General features: G+C 46.8%; 1 gene segment (V, D, J or C); it reads left to right on the forward strand.

The window, feature by feature from the left end:
- Positions 1-15,485: 15,485 nt before the first annotated feature.
- LOC118498332 lies at positions 15,486-16,042 on the forward strand. The segment is given in 2 exon segments: positions 15,486-15,603; positions 15,690-16,042. Coding segments are annotated over 2 exon segments (399 nt in total).
- Positions 16,043-18,308: the final 2,266 nt, after the last annotated feature.

Below are 18,308 nucleotides of genomic sequence, written 5' to 3' on the forward strand. Positions count from 1 at the left end.
TAACATTACAGACAGACTGGGGCATTCTGTGTGCATGTGCATGTGTGTCCACTATTAATGAAAATCTCTTGTGCCCTGGCTGGCATAACTCAGTGGATTGAGCGTGGGCTGTGAACCAAAGCATTGCAAGTTCAATTCCCAGTCAGGGCTCATGCCTAGGTTGCAGGCCATGGCCCCAGGCAACCACACATTGGTCTCTCTCTCTCTCTCTCCCTCCCTCCCTCCCTCCCTTCCATCTCTAGAAATAAATAAATAAAATCTTAAAAAGAATAAAAAATGATTATTTTTTAAAACAAACAAACAAAAAAGAAAATCTCTTGTACACAGGTGTCCAATATGAGGTGCAGTTGGTGGAGTCTGGTGGGTGCCTGAGGCAGCCTGGAGGGTCTCTGAGACTCTCCTGCAAAGGTTCTGGATTCACATTCAGTGACTCATATAAACTGGATCCTCCAGGCTCCATGAAAGGGACTGGAGTGGATAGGTTTTATTAGAAACAAAGCTAAAAATCACACAACAGAACATGCTGTGTCTGTAAAAGGCAGATTCATCATCTCAGGAGATTATTCTAAAAGCACCGTCTACCTGCAAAGGAACAGCCTGAGAGCCTAGGACTCCCCGCTGTTATTACTGTGAGAAAGGCAGAGAGAGGGGAAGTCAGTGTGAACTCAGACAAAAACCTCCCTGCAGGAGGAGATGTAAACACCAGGGGGTGCTCAGGGCCCACAGGTTCTTCAGATACAGTACACAAGGAGGTTAATTAAGATTCTGTTTCATCTCTGGCAGGGAGCTTCCTCTTCACCTGACATTCAACATGTAGGTGCCTAAGAAAGCATTCACCACAATGAGTCTAAAGTGGTTGGTTCACCTCTGTCTACATGCATTGGGCAGATGCATATTATCTCTTACTTGGAACTCTTCCCCTTCTGTTGTGACTGTTGGATTTGTGTTAGTTTGACTAGATCACAAAGTGCCCAAACATTTGGCTGATAGTTATACACAGGTTTGTCCAAGTGTGTTTACAGGTGAACTTACCTTTGAGATGGTGGCTCAGAAAAGCAGACTGTTTGCCCCAGTGAGAACAGACACCCTTCATTCCACTAAGGAACTGGCTGAAACAAACTGAAGAGGGAAAATTAACCCCTTCCCCCCCTGTGTGCTGGATTCTAGAGCTGGGACAGAGGTCTCCTCCTGCCCTGGGCACCCTGGTTGTCAGCCTATAGACCAGGCTGAGTGACAGGAACAGCTCTCCTGGGTCTTCTGACTGAAACCACAGCTCATGGACTTTGGGGAATCTCACAGTCTGTACTATGAGCATCAATTCCATATAAATGTAAATTTCAATATCACTCATTCAGTGAATGAACAGGAGGATGGTGTTAATTAATGTGGCATTAATTTGCAAAGGTGTTATGTAACACAGTCCCTGCTCCCTAGACCTGTGAGGCCCATTGAAAATTCCAGAGCTTCATGAAGACTCAGGAAAGTTCACTGAGGATGGACAGAGCAGAACTGCATGGCATCAGAGCTCACTGAGACAGCCTCAGCAGACAAAGCTGACAACACACCACAGGATTCAGGTTCTCAGTGATCGATCTTGCAAATGAATGTTCTCCATCTTGATCTTGCATAATAACCAACTTCACCTTATTTTCTTGTGGAAAAGCTCATGATGGACATTTACTGAAATAACAGAGATTTATTCAATTTGTAAGATTACTGTGGACATTTTCTTAGCAAGAATGTTTCTTGATGCAGGTTCCAGTTGATACTGTATTATGATAACAAGACCCACATAGGGGAGAGATGTGCAGTCACTTAAAGCATGTGTTGTCACACGCAACTGACACATGCTTGTTAATCCAGCACTGATCCATGGTCCCAAAACAGTGGGAACTCTGTCAGTGTTTCCTCCAAAGGAGCCACCTGTGACATTTCCCAGACAGTGAGCACTGAAGCAGATGCTCTTGTGGGTCCCCAGAACTAAGTGAGAACTCAGTGGCTAATGGGCTGCTGGATTTGGAGGACATGGAGACCACATGGGGAACATTACCACTGCTCCTCCATGTCTGACCATAGAGAGTATCTCCTTTGAAAGGCAGTCTGCGTAATGACCAATGGTGTCTGAATTATTATCCCTGATGCCTTGATCAGTGTGCATACTCCATGAGGGTTGAACAAGAAACACAGGTGCAGGAGGAGATGGTGATTCCTGCAGGGGCTGAGAGGTGCAGCTGTAGGTCATTGAGCAGTGAGTCTGTCTCCACGTGGGATGTGGAACCTGAGGTCCATGGGGTGCATGGTCTGAAGGGAAGATATTCATATGGATGGAGCACCAAGAATAAACTAAATACTAGAGTGTCACACACAGAGATGACCTCACCTAGAAAGACATACCATGACTTAGAATTCACTGGGACACTGCCCAAGTGATAGGTACAACAATGAAGGGAGACCTGGAGTGCATTCCATGAAAATCATCACACCATGTGCTTGTCATTCACTGAGCAGTAGAAGTGCAGTGGGATTTGGGCCACATGCAGGGACACTCAGATGGGACCTTCCCCAAAAGGAACCTGAGGACATCAGAGGTCCCCAAATCCCTCATGAGTTTCAGGGCTCAGGGGTGTCTGTGTCATGCATCTGGCAGGTCCAGGGAAAGGGCTTTCTGATTACTTCATAGAGCCCTGGCTATGGGATTCCCCAGAGTCACTGGGGTTTAGTAAGGTCTGTTCTCTGTGCCCAGAGAATTAAACACACAGTATCTCTGAGGAAGTTTCTGGAAGGCAGGGCACAACAGTTCATTCTGAACCATCGATGCTGAGAAGTTCATGCTCTGTGAGCCCTGGCAGGAACCTCCCCAGCGTGGTGCAGAGATGACATTAGGAGTGTGCGGGATCCAGAAGTTCAGAGAAGTTGCCCCAGGAGCAGGTGCAGGGATTGCTGGAAAGAAGTTTCCTGTGAGGGGCTGCATCCTTTTCTTTTTATAAAAAAACTCTGAAAGGAGAATCAATCATGTGGTGACTGTACATATCCTATTCTACCAGGGCCTTCACCAAACTCCATGACACATGAGAACCAGAGTCAATGGTTGTCAGGCTTCTTTATATCTGGACTGTAAGAAACCATGAACAGAGTCGGTCTTATTAACTCGCTGGGTGGAGAATTTTGAAGACACACTGATCCAGGAAGAAGACATTCAGACATTAAAGCCCAGAATCGGTCCAGGAGGTATGCATGTCTCTCAAAGCTGGGTTCACAATGAGGAGCATGTCCTGTGGGAGCTTGTTCCTCAGTTGGAGGAGCTGTATCAGCACAGAGCTCAGAGATCTGGCAGGGGACCAATATTCTACAACTCTGTGTAGGACTGGGACCCTTAGACACCCTGGAAGTATTTTCCTTGTGTCCTCTACCTTCTCTCAGGTGGAGTCAAGTCTTCAATTATGAATCAATCTTCTCCAGGCATATGCAAATGAGAAGAGGTAGACTAGGTTGAATGTGGGTATGATTGTGCCCTGAGCATCATTCACAAATACTATCCTCCACAGAAGTGCTGACTTCACAGCCCCTCACCCTGGACTGGAGCTGGAGAGCCCTCTTCCTGAAGGCAGTTGCCAGAGGTAAGGAGAATCCCAATTTCTGGGTTGAGGAGGGGGCCAGAGACAGGGAAAGGAGATTTCAAGCCACCCCTGATCACTCTGCACAGGTGTCCACTCCCAGGTACATCCAGTTCAGGCAGTTGCTGAAGTGAGGACACCTGTGGCCTTGGTGAAGGTCCCCTGCAAGGTTTCTGGACACACCTTCACCAGCTGAGCTGTGCACTGGGGAAGACAGGCCCAAGGAAAAGAGCAGGGTGTATGGGGCCTGTTGACCCTCAACATAGTGCTGCAATCTATACACAGAGTTCCCTGGGCAGAGTCACCATGACCACAGACACAGCCATGAGCACAGCTGGCATGGAGCTGGGCAGTCTGAGAGCTGAGGACACAGCTGTGCATTAATTTCTGTTAAATACCTGTTTTGTCTCCTTGACTATGTGTTGTGACCTTCTATTGTAGGATATGTGTGGGACTCAGTGGTGCATTACCTTGATCTCCTCAGCCTGATGCTCTTTGCGTGCCCTTTCTGCCAGTTATGTCAGCTTTCTAGTTGTAGTTGGGGTTTGGTTGTCATTGAGTCATTTTTCTTTTTTTTAGAGCTAAATTTATTTAGTTATTTATTACAATTTTAATTGTTTTTCAAGTACAGTTTTATGCCTTTCCCCCAACCCTCCCCATTACCCCAGTCCTCCCCACCTCCTTCCCCCAGTTCCACCCCCTTGTTGTTGTCCCTGTGTCCTTTATAAATGCTCCTGTAAACCCTTTGGCCTTTTCCTCCTTTATCCCCTCCTCTCTCCCTTCTGATCACTGTCAGCCTTGTGTGGGTGCTTCTCTCCAGCTGGCTGACTAAGTGTCACTCCACCCACCACATCTTCTGAAGAGTTTTGTTAACACTGACAGGACAAAACCACACAGACCAGGAAACAAGTGCACACTCACAAAGATTACCTCCACCCCCAATCACACTATCAACAGCAAATAAGCCAGTATTAATGCAGGTGTAAAGTGATTAAGACTATTGTCAGAAAGGAGAAATGAATATGAGATGAGTAACTGAAAGAGTGATTTACTATATTGATCAACAATAAATTATACTGATCAATACTTAAAATAGCATATTTCTAAAATTATATTTATTAATTATGCTATTGGAACTCTCCCATTTTTAAAAATATTTTATTTATTTATTTTTATAGAAGGAAGGGGGAGAGAGAGAGAGAGACAGAGAGAGACAGAGAGAGACAGAGACATCAATGTGCGGTTGCTGGGGGCTGTGGCCTGCAACCCAGGCATGTACCCTGACTGGGAATTGAACCTGCGACACTTTGGTTTGCAGCCCAATCTCAATTCACTGAGCTACGCCAGCCAGGGCAACTGTCCCATTTTTTAACCCTGTTATTTCCCTCCACCTTGCATCCCCCTACAATCCTGAATCGCCTCCACCCCAGTTCAGGTCCATGGGTTGTACATATAAGGTATTTGTCTTCTCCATTTCATATACTATTCTATAGTATGCTGTCTGAACAGTCTCAGACAGGGAGTTTGCATTTTCCAGAATGTAGAACTAAATTCTTGTCCCATGGCCTCTTCCTCATTATCCACAGCCATGAACAGGTCACCTGAGGTCAGTGGTCGCATCACTTCCTTCTCCCGGAGTCTCATCTCCTTGTGTCTCCATTTAGGATTCACAGAACCAAGCATAATTCAGACAACCGAAGTCAATCTTACTGATGGTAAGTATTATGATTCACTTTTATTTCACTAATTATTTTTTTCTATTACTTATTAAAGTTTTTGATAAGTGTCTATGCTGTGAAACCCTCTAAAAATGGCCCTTCCAGTTGTTTTAAATGGATAGTTTCTCCATAAGTTCTGTGAATTTGTACTTTCTCTGTCACTCTGAGTCTAATAATAGAAAAGCACCCCCTCAACACTGTGTCTGCTTTGTGTCTTTGAAGGTCAGGAAGCCAGAGACATTCAGGTCAGAGGGCACCACCACCACTGTGTAAACTGATCCCCCTCCTACAAGATGTGAGCCCGTGTTCTCTTTCCCACATGTGCACTTGTGTCCAGAACTGGAATGTAGGTAACACTAGACACAGGCACTCCCTCATTATTTCATATAGAAAAGGGCCCCTATGGCCTAGATGGGCATGCTCCAGTCTTCCCTGGATTAGTTTCAGGGGAGAAGTGGGACCAGGAAGGAGGGCAAAGGGCCAGTTTCTGGGCTTACTTACACCAGACATGGTCACCTGGACATACCCCATGCTGGTTCAGAATTCTGTGTTTATGTATTGAAATTCTATCATGACCAGAGTCCACAGGAGACTTGCACCTGCATCGGAGGCACTGTCTTCTCTGCAGGTCTCCCAACCCGGAACTGTGTGTGTAGTAGGAGAACACGTAAACAAGTCATGTCTACTCATGAATAGCACCCTAGCCCCTACCCTGAAGCTCTGGCACATAAGGCCAGCCTGGGATTCCAATGTGTTTCCAGTCCCTGGTCAGGATAGTATATAGCTCACACAGCATGGAGTATGGGCTCATCTGGACTTTTCTTGCTTCCATTTTAAGAGGTAATTTATGAGGACAAGAAGCACTGAGTGTGTGAGTGGATATGACTGAGAGAAACAGTGGAGGGGTGACAGTTTACTGACCTGACATCTTTGTGTTTGAAGGTGCCCAGTGTTAGGTGTAATAGGTGTAGTCTGGAGAAGGTTTGGTGCATCCTGGAGGGACTCTGAAATTATCCTGCATGGCCTCCCTGTCCAGCTGCAGCAGCTACCAAATGAACTGGTTCTGCCCATCTCCAGGGAAGGGGCTGGAGTGGGCCTCAGATATTAATGTGAATGCTACTACCACATAATATGCCACCTCTGTGAAAGGCTAATTCACCATCTCCAGAGACAATGGCAAGAAGAGGCTGTAACCTGCAAATAAGCAGCCTGAGAACTAAGGATACAGCTGTGTATTACTGTGTGACAGACACAGTGAGGGGTGTCTGTGTGAGTGCAGACACAAACCTCCTCACTGCAGGAGGTGTTGGGACCACCAGGGTGCTCCTACCTCCCTGAACACAATGACCATTCCAGGTGCAGGTGAAGTTGGCGGTTTGGGTGGGTTTCTTGTCTATTTTCCTTTTCCTTTAACAATTCCCCTCAGGAAACTTCTCTGGTCCCTTAATCTGAGCTCACTTCTGAACTCTCTGTGTTAGAAAATGCTATTGTCAAGGTAGACAACATTATCACATGGCCATTAAACAGTCTCTTCAATCACCCTTGTGCACAATTCCAATGAATCATCAGACCCTCTGACCCACATCTGCTGAATCTAAGCAGAAGCTCTGTTGGAGGCAGTAGTGAACCCTGCCCTGGTTCAGCTTAGTGTCCAAGCTGGCCATCAGGAGGACACGTGCCTGCTGGGCAGTGGGAACCAGAAACTGCATATGGACCCAACACCAGAGGGGAAATATGTCTGGTGGTGACAGTCATTGACTTGGCAACATTCTCACGCACCAAGGGGAGGTGACACCACATAGAAGCAGAGGGACCCATGAGAGGTTGCTGTGGATGCCCATGCTGGTGAAAACATACTCACCAAGGGGACATGTAGCATTCATTACACGCAGAGTGAAATATCTGGGAGGAAGGGGAAAGGACAAACAGCAAGTCAGATGAGCTTTGATAGAGCTGGAAATGGAGGCTGGCTCAGTGCTTTATTTTCTCAAGGTTGTGGGAGAGGGAGATACTACTTACATGGGCTTGTGTGGTTTCAGTCCCCAGTGGCACCTAAAGGGAAGGCAGAATCTTTATTATCAGAATTCATGTGTGAGAAAGATGGAGTAGAGGCAGGGATGAATTGTCATTTGTCAGCTGGCAAGCATAACATAAAATAGAGTCCGAGTACCTATTCCAATTAACGGTCATCAAAATTAGAAAAAAAAAAAAAAACAAAAAACAAGTGAGGTAATGATTCCTTATGAGTAACTACCTGGTGAACACAAAATGTGAAGAATGATTATAAGTAAGGAAATGATGAGATAGAATTGGACAGGGGTCTTGGTCCAACCTGTGTGTCGGAATCAGTTTGTTATCCCATGTCCTCAGCTTCTTAGAGGACATGAGCCAAACAACAGGTGGGGCTGTTGTGGAATCAACCTCTAAAATGATTTCTAGAACATAGATACTGCTGTATTTTAAAATAAAGGGACATTGCATGTGGAAAACCACAATTCCTGTCTGCCCATTTGTGATGACATGTGCCTTATTTCCCTTGATTTCTACCTGCAGAATCATTAAAGTTTCTATTTTCAATAACACTTGTCAATAAATATTTAGCTATTTGTAATGACATGATATCCCTCTATATGTCCTGTACTATCAGCTCGGTCCTCATTTAAAATGCCTTTAAATCTGCATTTCCAGTAACACTCTGTTAATGAAAATTATCCATGTTCGTGTCATGTGACTCACAATTAGTCCAGCATCCACTCCTTACCAAGTTCCAAAGTCACTTCCAGTTTTATGGATTTTTTTAAGTTACTTTATTGTTGTTCAATTACCATTGTCTGCATTTTCTCCGGACCCCTCCCTCCACCCCGGCCAAACCCACCTCCCTCCTTTGTTTCCACCCTCCCCCTTGTTTTTGTCCATGTGACCTTTATAGTCCTTCCTGAGAACTGTTCTCTTCACTGCCTCCTCCCCCTCCTCCTAAGGCTATTGTTAGATTGTTCTTAATTTCAATGTCTCTGGCTATATTTTGTTTGATTTTTTTCTTTTGTTGATTGTGTAGATTTATGGATTTTTTCCCCAGCAGTGCTCCACTCCTGGCTCCAGAGCCTATTCTAGCCCCTATGGCTGGCTACAATCAGTCAACTGGGACAACAGAAGTAGGCTATTCTTCCAGGTTTGTTTTTCTGTGTGTGTGTGTGTGTGTGTGTGTGTGTGTGTGTGTGTGTGTAAAAACTCTCTACAGAAAACCCATTAAAATATTGGTAAGTTAGACTTTATTAAAATTAAATGAATGTGTCCTAACAAAGTTTCATTAAGCCATTGCAAAGACTTCCAAATCATGTGTTTGATGCAAAAATGTTTATTATACATTAAGAATGGTATATGCTTCATGGGAGAGCCCAGAACCCTCTGCCCACAGTGATGATCACCAGAAATAGGGCCAAGGGAGGCTGGAGTGAGGGTTTCATGTCTGGGTGGGAGTTCCCTTTCCTGTGAGCAAATCTGTCCTAGGATAATCTTCATTTCCTTCCCTCTGGAGCCCAACATCACTGGCAACAGTAGGCTGAGAAAACAGGTCAGTTAATCAGCTCCAATGATGCTTTCACATGTGAAGAATTCTGAGTTGTTATGAGTGACACAGGCGTAATCATTATTCTCATTTCTAGTTTTCTCTGCATGCAAAAATTTATTTCTGATGTGATTAGTTTGGAGTCCTTGCAGTGTGTCCTGGGATTGCAACAGGGAAGAGTCTGCACTGGGAGCTGTAGCCACAGTCACACTTCCAACATCAAGTGTCAATAACGCACCACCTGTCTGTGCTTGGGAGGTAGTTTCTCAGGTCAAGAAACAGTGATGAATGAAGAGAAATGTGACTTTGAATATGATTTGGCATTATTTTTATATGGAAAAGTACATACTATTTTTATTTATATTATGATACACATATTTGGGCATTATGGATATATTATAGTTTTCATATTTAATAAGCATCTGAAGAATGCTTATTAAAACATTTCATACCAGGTTGAAAAGTGTATGAAAATCTGAATGTCACCTTCTCATCTGGTCCACCATTTCTTCTTATGCTTGGAAAGTTGAGGCCGTCCCTTAATCTCATTCCAATGAGTCTCATAAACCAGGGTGTCCTGTGTCCCTGATGCACATGGTGAGTGAGATTACAAGAAGTGATGTCCCTACAGAGGTTCCAGAATGACGAGGGTACCTGATCTAAGTCCCTCCCCACTTTACAGGAAAGGCTGCCCCACATGTGAATTTCTCTCTCAGCTCCAGGGTAAATCCTCCCCTGGGGTTGGGTGCTCACAGCTCTCTCCTCACATGGGGCTGAGGTCTCTGGGAAGACAGAGTTGTGCCCCAGAAGATGAGACTGCTGAGTCTCTTCCTGTGCCTGCTGACAGGCCTCCTGGGTGAGTGTCTCAGATGTCAGGCATAGGTATATAGCATAGTGGTGACTGTACCTGATTGACAAGAACTGATGTACCTTGTCCCCAGGTGTCCTGCCCCATGTGTAGCTGCAGGAGTCAGGACCAGGACTGATGAAAACCCCGCAGACCTTCTCCCTCTCCTGTGCTGTCTCTGGGTTCTCTTTTAAAAGCTGTCACGTGCAATGCACCCTCCAGGCTCCAGAGAAGGGGCTGCAGTGGGTCTGTGATATATGGAGTGGTGGAAGTACAGAATAGAACCCAGCCCTGAAATCCTGGCTCAGCATCACCAGGGACACCTCCAAGAGGCAAGTTTATTTAACACTGAGCAGTCTTGTTACAGGGTGCAGCCAAAACGGGGGACCCCAAATAGGCATTTGAAATGGGGTCCAGAACTCAAGGTGTCCAGAAGATTTTAAGATGTCTCCACCCCTTCTACCACAGGTGTGAGTTGGGGGAAGGGGCACACAGAGCAAGAACATGCAGGGCAGCTTTGCAGCTAATCCATGGCATGGTCATTTAGCATACCTATAGCCTTTGGCTGGTCACTTAGATATGCTAAATAGCTATGGCCATGCTCAAGGCCAGGGGGATGGAAAGGGACCCCCCCCCCCAAGATGGGACCTGGGAGGCAGGTCCCCTGAGTTACAGCACCTGCTTGAGAGCTGGGAGAAGATTGGCTCCAGGACATGGGGTGACACCTGCCCAGACCCACGATGGTGACCAGAAAAGCTGGAGAATACAGCAGATTATGGACAAGTGTGACCAAGTGTAGGAGGAGTTGGAAATGGGGCTGCAGAAGAAGATTGGCATGGGGGATTTAAACCCAGACACGGCAGCCATGGAGGGAGAACCACGCAGCCTTGACAGAGTGGAGACTCCCGCAGCCCTGAGAGAGAGAGAGAACCATGTGGCCTGGCAGATTGGGGACTCCTGTGGCCCTGGGAGAGAGGACCACGTGCCTGTGCCAGAGTGGGGACCCCTACAGCTTTAGAAAGGGGAAACATTACCTGGTTTTAGCAGAGATCCTGGCAACTCAGCCGAGGGTGCAGGGAACCCAGGGAGGTCTCCCAGTCAAGAGGGATTACTAACTGAGAAGAACCAGAGGACTGCCTGAGCCATGGACTTCTATTTCCTTTCCTGAGATACAGTACTCTGGACTGGGCAAAGGGGAAAGGAAGGAAGGACTGTGTGTTTGTGGGTGTTTTTAGGGACTTTAGGATTTTTTGATAAAGACATTAGGTCACTACTTTAAGTTAGTATAGCATTAAATAAACATTTCCTTTCCTTTTCACGAATCTCTGGCATTGAGAGACTTCTTTCCTAGGGCGGCAGACATAACGGACCCGGGGCCTTCTTTCAATAGTATATCATCCCAGGCCCCCCTTGTTGTGTTCTGTAACAGTTTCACAGCCGAGGACACAGCTGTGTATTCCTGTGTAAGACACACAGTGAGGAAAAGTCAGTGTGAGCCCAGGCACAAACCTCCCTGTGGGAGATAAAAAAGCTTGGTTGCAGGGAGTGGTCAGGATGACAGGGGGTGCCCTTTCCTCACTAACCACAGAAAACAGCCCCAGGGGCAGGTTGGGCCTGGTTGGGAAGGATGGGGCTTCCTCTTGGCAGCAGGGATTTCCTCTGGAAATACTCAGCTGCATCCAGACACACAGCCTTCTTCTCTGTGAATTTGATTTCTGAAGTTCTCACTGCAGACAATAAACAAGGGGAAATATCATGAGGGTCCATACAGCTCTTCTTCACCAAGTTCCTATTTTTTTTCCTGTCATAAAAAATTGCATCACATTTTCTTATGAAATTATACTTAAAATATCACAGAAAAGTGTTTGAACCACTATGAATTCTATGTTAATAGTAACACATAAGCACATATATATGGCCCCTTTATCTGTGCTAGTAGAAGCTAAAACATCCCAAAAGTCCTTCTAATTGTACAATTAGCGAACTAGGGAACATCCATGAGTGGATTTCTACTCATCAGTGAAAGTAATGATCAGCTGATATAGACAGAATAAAGGTCTCTGTCAGTGATCACTCAACCTGGAATATGCCAGGCTCAGAGAACCTGGCAGAAAGGGGTGTGTGCTGGTGCTCACAGGGCGATCCTAGGAGGACAGTGGGAGGGTGGGATTTCTGCCCCTTTCTCACCGTGACCAGGTGGGAAGCTGCACTTCACGTAATGAGGGTCCCCTCATTCTCAGCAGGGTCCAGAGGGAGGGACGGCTCCCCACAGGGAAACAAACACCTCCAGGCTCCTGTGAATGCACAGCACCCACCATCAGGTCTGCTGTTGTCCTGACAGCAGCTGTCTCCTCCAGGTGCCTCTGTCTTTGGTTCCCCCACAAGCACAAGGTCCCAGGGCAGCACACACTCCACTGACTACCCATCGCCTGCAATGGACTTCCACCTCACACAGTGACCATGGGAATTGAAACCCATGGGAAAAGATCTGGAACTCTACCTGATGGCTGAACTTTACCCTTTTTCCAGACAAAACTTAGAGGTGGGTTATTCACCTGCTGGTGGTGACAAAGATGGCTGTGCTCCACACTCAGAAATACCTGAGTGCTGAGATCTCGATACCTGGCAGCTCCTGTCTGCATGACCCACCTGTTCTGGTGGGTGAGCCCTGCCAGCAAATCAGGATGAGGAATTCAGTGAACCTGGGTCCCAAGGGTGCTGTGCCCAGGACAAGGCCTCCATCTCAGGCCTGGGGTCAACTGGACAGAGCGAATCCTGTCACTTGGTGGCAGCTGCCTGAAGCTCAAACTCACCAGCCAGCAGCTTGATCTTGAATGATGGACGCTGACACCTTCTCTCCTGAAAAGGGAGCCTGTGACCAGGGGCTGGCAGTGTGGAATCTGTGCTCCTGAATGCACTTGTCTTGAATGTATTTGCTGCACAGGGATGTTGAAGGGAGGTTGTGTTCCTTCAACTGTTGTCCAGCTGTTTCCACTGACAGCATAATCTCTGGAGTATATTCTTCTTCACCATCTGTGTTCCAGTAGGACCTTCTGCATTCCTAGCAGTGATTTTAAAAACAGCGTCTGCATTTCCACTAGGATTGAAATCCTTGTAGCTCCTTGTGAGTGTGAGTGGGGGGCTGGCACAGCAGCATTCCTGAGCCTTGGACTGAGCCTTATTTTTAGGCTTAGTTGTGCCCAGTCTGGGCTGTGTCCTTGCAGCTTTTCCTGTATCTCAGCACCACTGAGATTTTTGTGTAAATGGTGTAATTTACCATACGTTGCTGGGTATACTGTGCACCTATGTTTCTGTCCAAAATTTTCAGGAATAAAACTTTAATTTCAATATTTTATTTCCATTTTTATTTAGGTATATTTAGAAACACAACTGATTATCATATGTCTGAGTATTATTTTGCATATAGATAATTTTTAAAGATTTTATTTATTTATTTTTAGAGAGGGAAGGGAGGGGGAGAGAGAGAGAGAGAGAAACATCAATGTGCAGTTGCTGGGGGTCATGGCCTGCCAACCAGGCATGTAACTTGACTGGGAATGGAACCTGGGGCATTTTGGTTCACAGCCCACGATCAATCCCCTGAGCTACACCAGCTAAAGCTGCATATGGATATTTTATTGATTTCTAGAATTATTATTTTAATGGATAAGCACAAATAAAAGGATTAAATATTTATATAGATAAGGGTGTTCTATCATCCATGTATAGTGCACAGCCCTCTTTTTTCCTCAAAAATTTGGGCAAAAATGTGTTCATTATACACAGCAAATTATGGTACATTCACTGACTTTATACTAAATCCATGTTAGAGGCTCAACAAAATAGGGCTGGAGGGGGTAGGTCTTATTGGGAAGAATCTAAAGTCAGGAGACACTTTAGGTGACGGGCAGATGCTCCATCTAAAGGGATGATTCATAACATTGTCAATGTGCAGACAGACACCTCCCTGTACTACTCAGCGAGAGACTCAGAGAAATAAAGTCAGGGTGAGCTCAGATACACACCTCCCTGTGCAAAGACAAAAAGGCTGAACTGCAGGGGGAGCTAAAGACTTGGGGCAAAGTAAAAAACAAACCAGTCCTTGCACCACAGGGACTCTGACCAGGACTCCTGTCTCCAGGCTGCACCCTTTCAGAATGGGGACCTGTGAGCTATAGGTCAGTGATACCCCCCAAAATGTTGGGCCAGTGTTGGCTACACTGACTGGACAAGGTCCCCTGGATCTGACCCTCCCTAGGGCAATCCCGAACCCTTCTCACCAGAGACTTTACAGGTCCCAGGTGCAGGAGAACAGGAAGGAACTCACAAGAGCAAGCAATCTCACGTCTTCACATCACATGTGTTTTTTCTTGGTCTGTTGTCAAAGCAGGTCACTCACAAGATTCAGCTCAGAATGGGGTCCTGTGCATGTGCCAGGAAGTGTGGAGAAGGGAGATCTGAGGTTCAGTACCATGGACATCATCACAGTGTGTGTGTGTGTGTGTGTGTGTGTGTGTGCGTGTGTGTGTGTGTGATTTATTGAGCAGGAGATGGGCAGTATGATCAGTGCCACATGCTGGGATCCTGATATGGGACCTGCAAAGACAGGAACCTGAGGACATAAGAGACCCCAAGTCCCATTGATGTTCAGGGCTCTGGGGAGTTGGCTGAGTCAGTGCATCATGTAGCTCCAAGGAAGAAGCTCCTTGGTGGCCTCAAAGAGCCCTGGCTATGGGTTTCCCTGTCCAGTCATTGGGATTTAGTACAGCCAATTCAGTGGCCAGAGATGTCAAATCACCTTGTGTCCCTGAGGGAGCAGCCTAAAGTAAGATTAAGCCTTTTATTCTGTACTAGAGATGATGAGAATCTTATGTCCTATGAGCCCAGACAGGACCCTCCCTTTGAGAGTACAGTCCAGGCATCAGGGAGCAGAAGAGGAGCTCAGGGCTGCTGTCCAGGAGCAGGTGCAGAGAGAGATTGGGCAAGACTTCCAGTGAGGGTCTCAGTCTTCCTCTTTTCAGTAAATCATCTAAAATATTCCACAAATGATTGGCTGGCGTAGCTCAGTGGATTGAGCATGGGCTGTGAAACAAAGTGTCGCAGGTTCAATTCCCAATGAGGGTACATTCCTGGATTCCAGACCATGACCCCCAGCAACCTTACGTTGATGTTTCTCTGTCTCTCTCATTCTCACCCCCCTTCCCTCTCTGAAAATAAATAAATAAAATCTTTAAAAAATATTTCACACATGAGGTGACTATTAACATCCAATTCCTCCAGAGAATTTATCCAACCAAATAAAACATGAGGACCACACTCAATAAGGATATTTCTATAGTTTCCTTATATCTGAATTGGCAGGAGCTGGGGAGGGGTGTTGTTTCATTCACTCACTGGGTGCAGCTTTTGGGAGACACACTATTAAAGGAAGGACATTCAGGCATTGAGTACAGAAATGGTCCAGGTGGTCTCTGTGTCACTCGAAGGTGGGTTCTTAATGAGGATCATGTGCTGTGGGGGCCTGTTCTTCAGTGCAAGAAGTTGTGTCTCCTCAGAGATGAGGGACCTGACAGGGGACACACATTTTACAACAGTGACTGGGATGTGGACATTGAGTCTTCCACTGAGCATGGACCCTGTGTCCTCTAGTTCTCCCAGGTGGAGTGAAGTGTTCAGCTATGAAACACTGTGCCTCATGAATATGTAAATATGAAGAGGTAGACAGGGTTAAATGTGGGTCTGTCTGTGCCCTGAGAGTATCACCCACATCTACACTCTACCCTTAAGAAGTCCTGACTGCACAGCCCCTCACCATGGACTGGAGCTGGAAAGCCCTCTTCCTGGTGGCAGTGGCTACAGGTAAGTGGCTCCTTTGTTCCTGGGTTGAGGAGGGGGCCAGGGATAGTCAAGAGATATTTTCATCCCTTCCTGCCTCCTCTCCACAGGTGTCCACTCCCAGGTGCAGCTGGTGCAGTCTGGGGCTGAGGTGAGGAAGTCTGGGGCCTCAGTGAAGGTCTCCTGCAAGGCTTCTGGATACACCTTCACCAGCAACTATATGAGCTGGGTGTGGCAGGCCCCAGGTCAAGGCCTTGAGTGGATGGGGAGAATTTACCCTAACAGTGGTAGCACAAACTATGCACAGAAGTTACAGGGCAGACTCACCATAACTGCAGACAAGTCCACGAACACAGCCTTCATGGAGCTGAGCAGCCTGACAGCTGAGGACACGGCCATGTATTACTGTGCGAGAGACACAGTGAGGGGAAGTCAGCGTGAGCCCAGACGCAAACCTCCTTAGGGGAGCCAGGAGGGCTGGGCTGCAGGGGGAGCTCAGATCATATCAACCACAGAGAACAAATGCAGGGGCAGCTGTGGGTCTGGGCAGGAAGCAAGGGGCTTTGGCTTGGGATCAGGGATTTCCTCTCCAAACTCTCAGCTGTGTCCAGGGACACTTCTTCCTTCTGTGTGGCTCTCATTCCCACACTCTCACTGCAGACAGCAAAGGAGGAAGTGAAGGTATCTGTTTGCAGATGAGATTCCAGCTGTACCTGGGACCTTTCCTTCACCAGGTCCATAGTGTCCTTTATCTTCCTTGACAGTGAACCACCCTGAGTGCTCTCTTCTTCCCTGTGGTTGGAACCATTTCCCACAAAGTAGAGCCCAGCCCTGTCCAGGCCCCTGTGTGCTGAGCTCAGGCTCTCAGTTCTCCAACATGCACACAATGTCCTCACACATTTCCTTCCTTCTGGCTGGCACCCCTTATCCTACTGGTGTCCTGATCATCCCCCAGCACCTCCACCCTCAGGTCCCTGTCCCCCCTGCCACCTGTTACCCTCTCGCCCCTCATTTAATGGGTGGATGTGCAAATGCATCCCAACTCTGTTTCAACAATCACAGTATTGTTACTCTGGTGTTCTTTGGTTTCTTTTTGAAAAGGCCACGTGATTCCATTTATGTCCCAACTGGAGAATTCATGATAATCCCCAGGTCAACACCTCTAATTCAGCCATCCCTAACTTAATCACTCTCCAGAGTCCTGTCATAGAAGGGAACACTCACCAGTCCCAGCAGCCAGAATCTGGATGTTTTCTAGGGTCCAGATTCAGCCATTCTGGTTCCCTGAGGATCATGGTCTCCCCTGCACCTCAGGGACATGGGGGCAGACACCCTTCCTGAGGTTCTTGAAGTTGTGTTGAAAATTGTGATTGTGTGTATGTGTGTGCACACACATGTTAAAGTGTTGACATGTGTCTGTGTGTGGTGTGTGTGTCCATGCATGACTTAATATATGTTCTGAGTCTCCCACAGCTCACAGATCAAAGGCCTCCCCATGTGTCAGTGAGAACCAGGTCCCAGGGAGAGCACAACCCACTTGAAAGATTGTGTTTTCCTTTCTGTCAGCTGGGGGTGAGCACAAGGACAATAGTGTGTCTCGACACACCATGCTTACAGATCTTCTCCTTCACAGGAACTGACTTTTGAGAGTTTTAGGTAATGTGTGTAAAGAGCCTAAAAGGTGAGGTGTCCCTTACTCAATGTGTCCCTTTTTCCCAGGTGTCCTGTCAGGAGTCAGCTGCACATGTCAGCATCAGGACTGGTGAATCCCAGAGCACGGCTACCAGAGTAGGGCACATGGGACCAGGTGTAGTGCACACCACAACTTCCCCTATAGAGCAGAATCTTGACCCAGGGACATGTCCTGGATCTGGCTCTCCCTGAAGCTGATCTCCAAGATCACCAAGGACTTGGTCATAAGGTAGTGTACCGTACACATGGAGCAAGACAGTGCCAGTCTAGACACTAAAGTCTTTCTTTAGGGTCAGGAATGGGTTTGGGTTCCAGGGACTGCTCATGACAGTGGGTGCCTGGGGCCCATCAGGTGAACAGGTGCAGAGAGACGCTTGGAAAAGGATTCTTCAAGTAGCCTGCAATTCCTCTCCATGTTCAAAAAATGTCTTCACATAGACCTTCCCTCTCATGCCTATTTATGTGTGCTCTGTTTCTAGGTGTGTGAGTGTGTTAGTTAATATGTGCATCTGTGTGTAGGTGAATTCTACTGTTTGATTTACCTTCAAGTGCAATTTTATGTGTCCTTGAGTGTGTGGGGGGAGTACCTTCTTGTATGGATAGTTCATGTGTGTTTCTAAGTGTTGTTATACTCTTCGTACTGATGTGGCTTTTATGGAAAAGTGAAGGCATAATGTTTCTTGATAGCATTTCCTAATTTTCAACTACCTGCTCAGCTGCTGAAAATATGCTTGATGGCACATCTTAGTACACATGCTGCTCCTTGATGTCTTTTTAAATTTCCATCCCTGACTCTGAGTTCTGCAGGCATCCTGACGGTGATTTGTCTGTGTGTAGCTCTGCACCCATCTGACAGGTGGACATGACTGCACATGGTGTCTGAACCCCAGGTGTGCCCCCACCCTGTTCTGATTCCAGATCCCATGGACCCTCCATCTGCTGTCAGGCCTCATCAGGCTCAGGCATGGTGGGCCTCACCCATCATCTCAGGATCCATATGGATAACTGAAAGGGCTGCCAGCTCAGTGCTCCAAACA

Source organism: Phyllostomus discolor, chromosome 15 (assembly GCF_004126475.2).
Source record: "Phyllostomus discolor isolate MPI-MPIP mPhyDis1 chromosome 15, mPhyDis1.pri.v3, whole genome shotgun sequence".
Lineage (NCBI taxonomy): Eukaryota > Metazoa > Chordata > Mammalia > Chiroptera > Phyllostomidae > Phyllostomus > Phyllostomus discolor.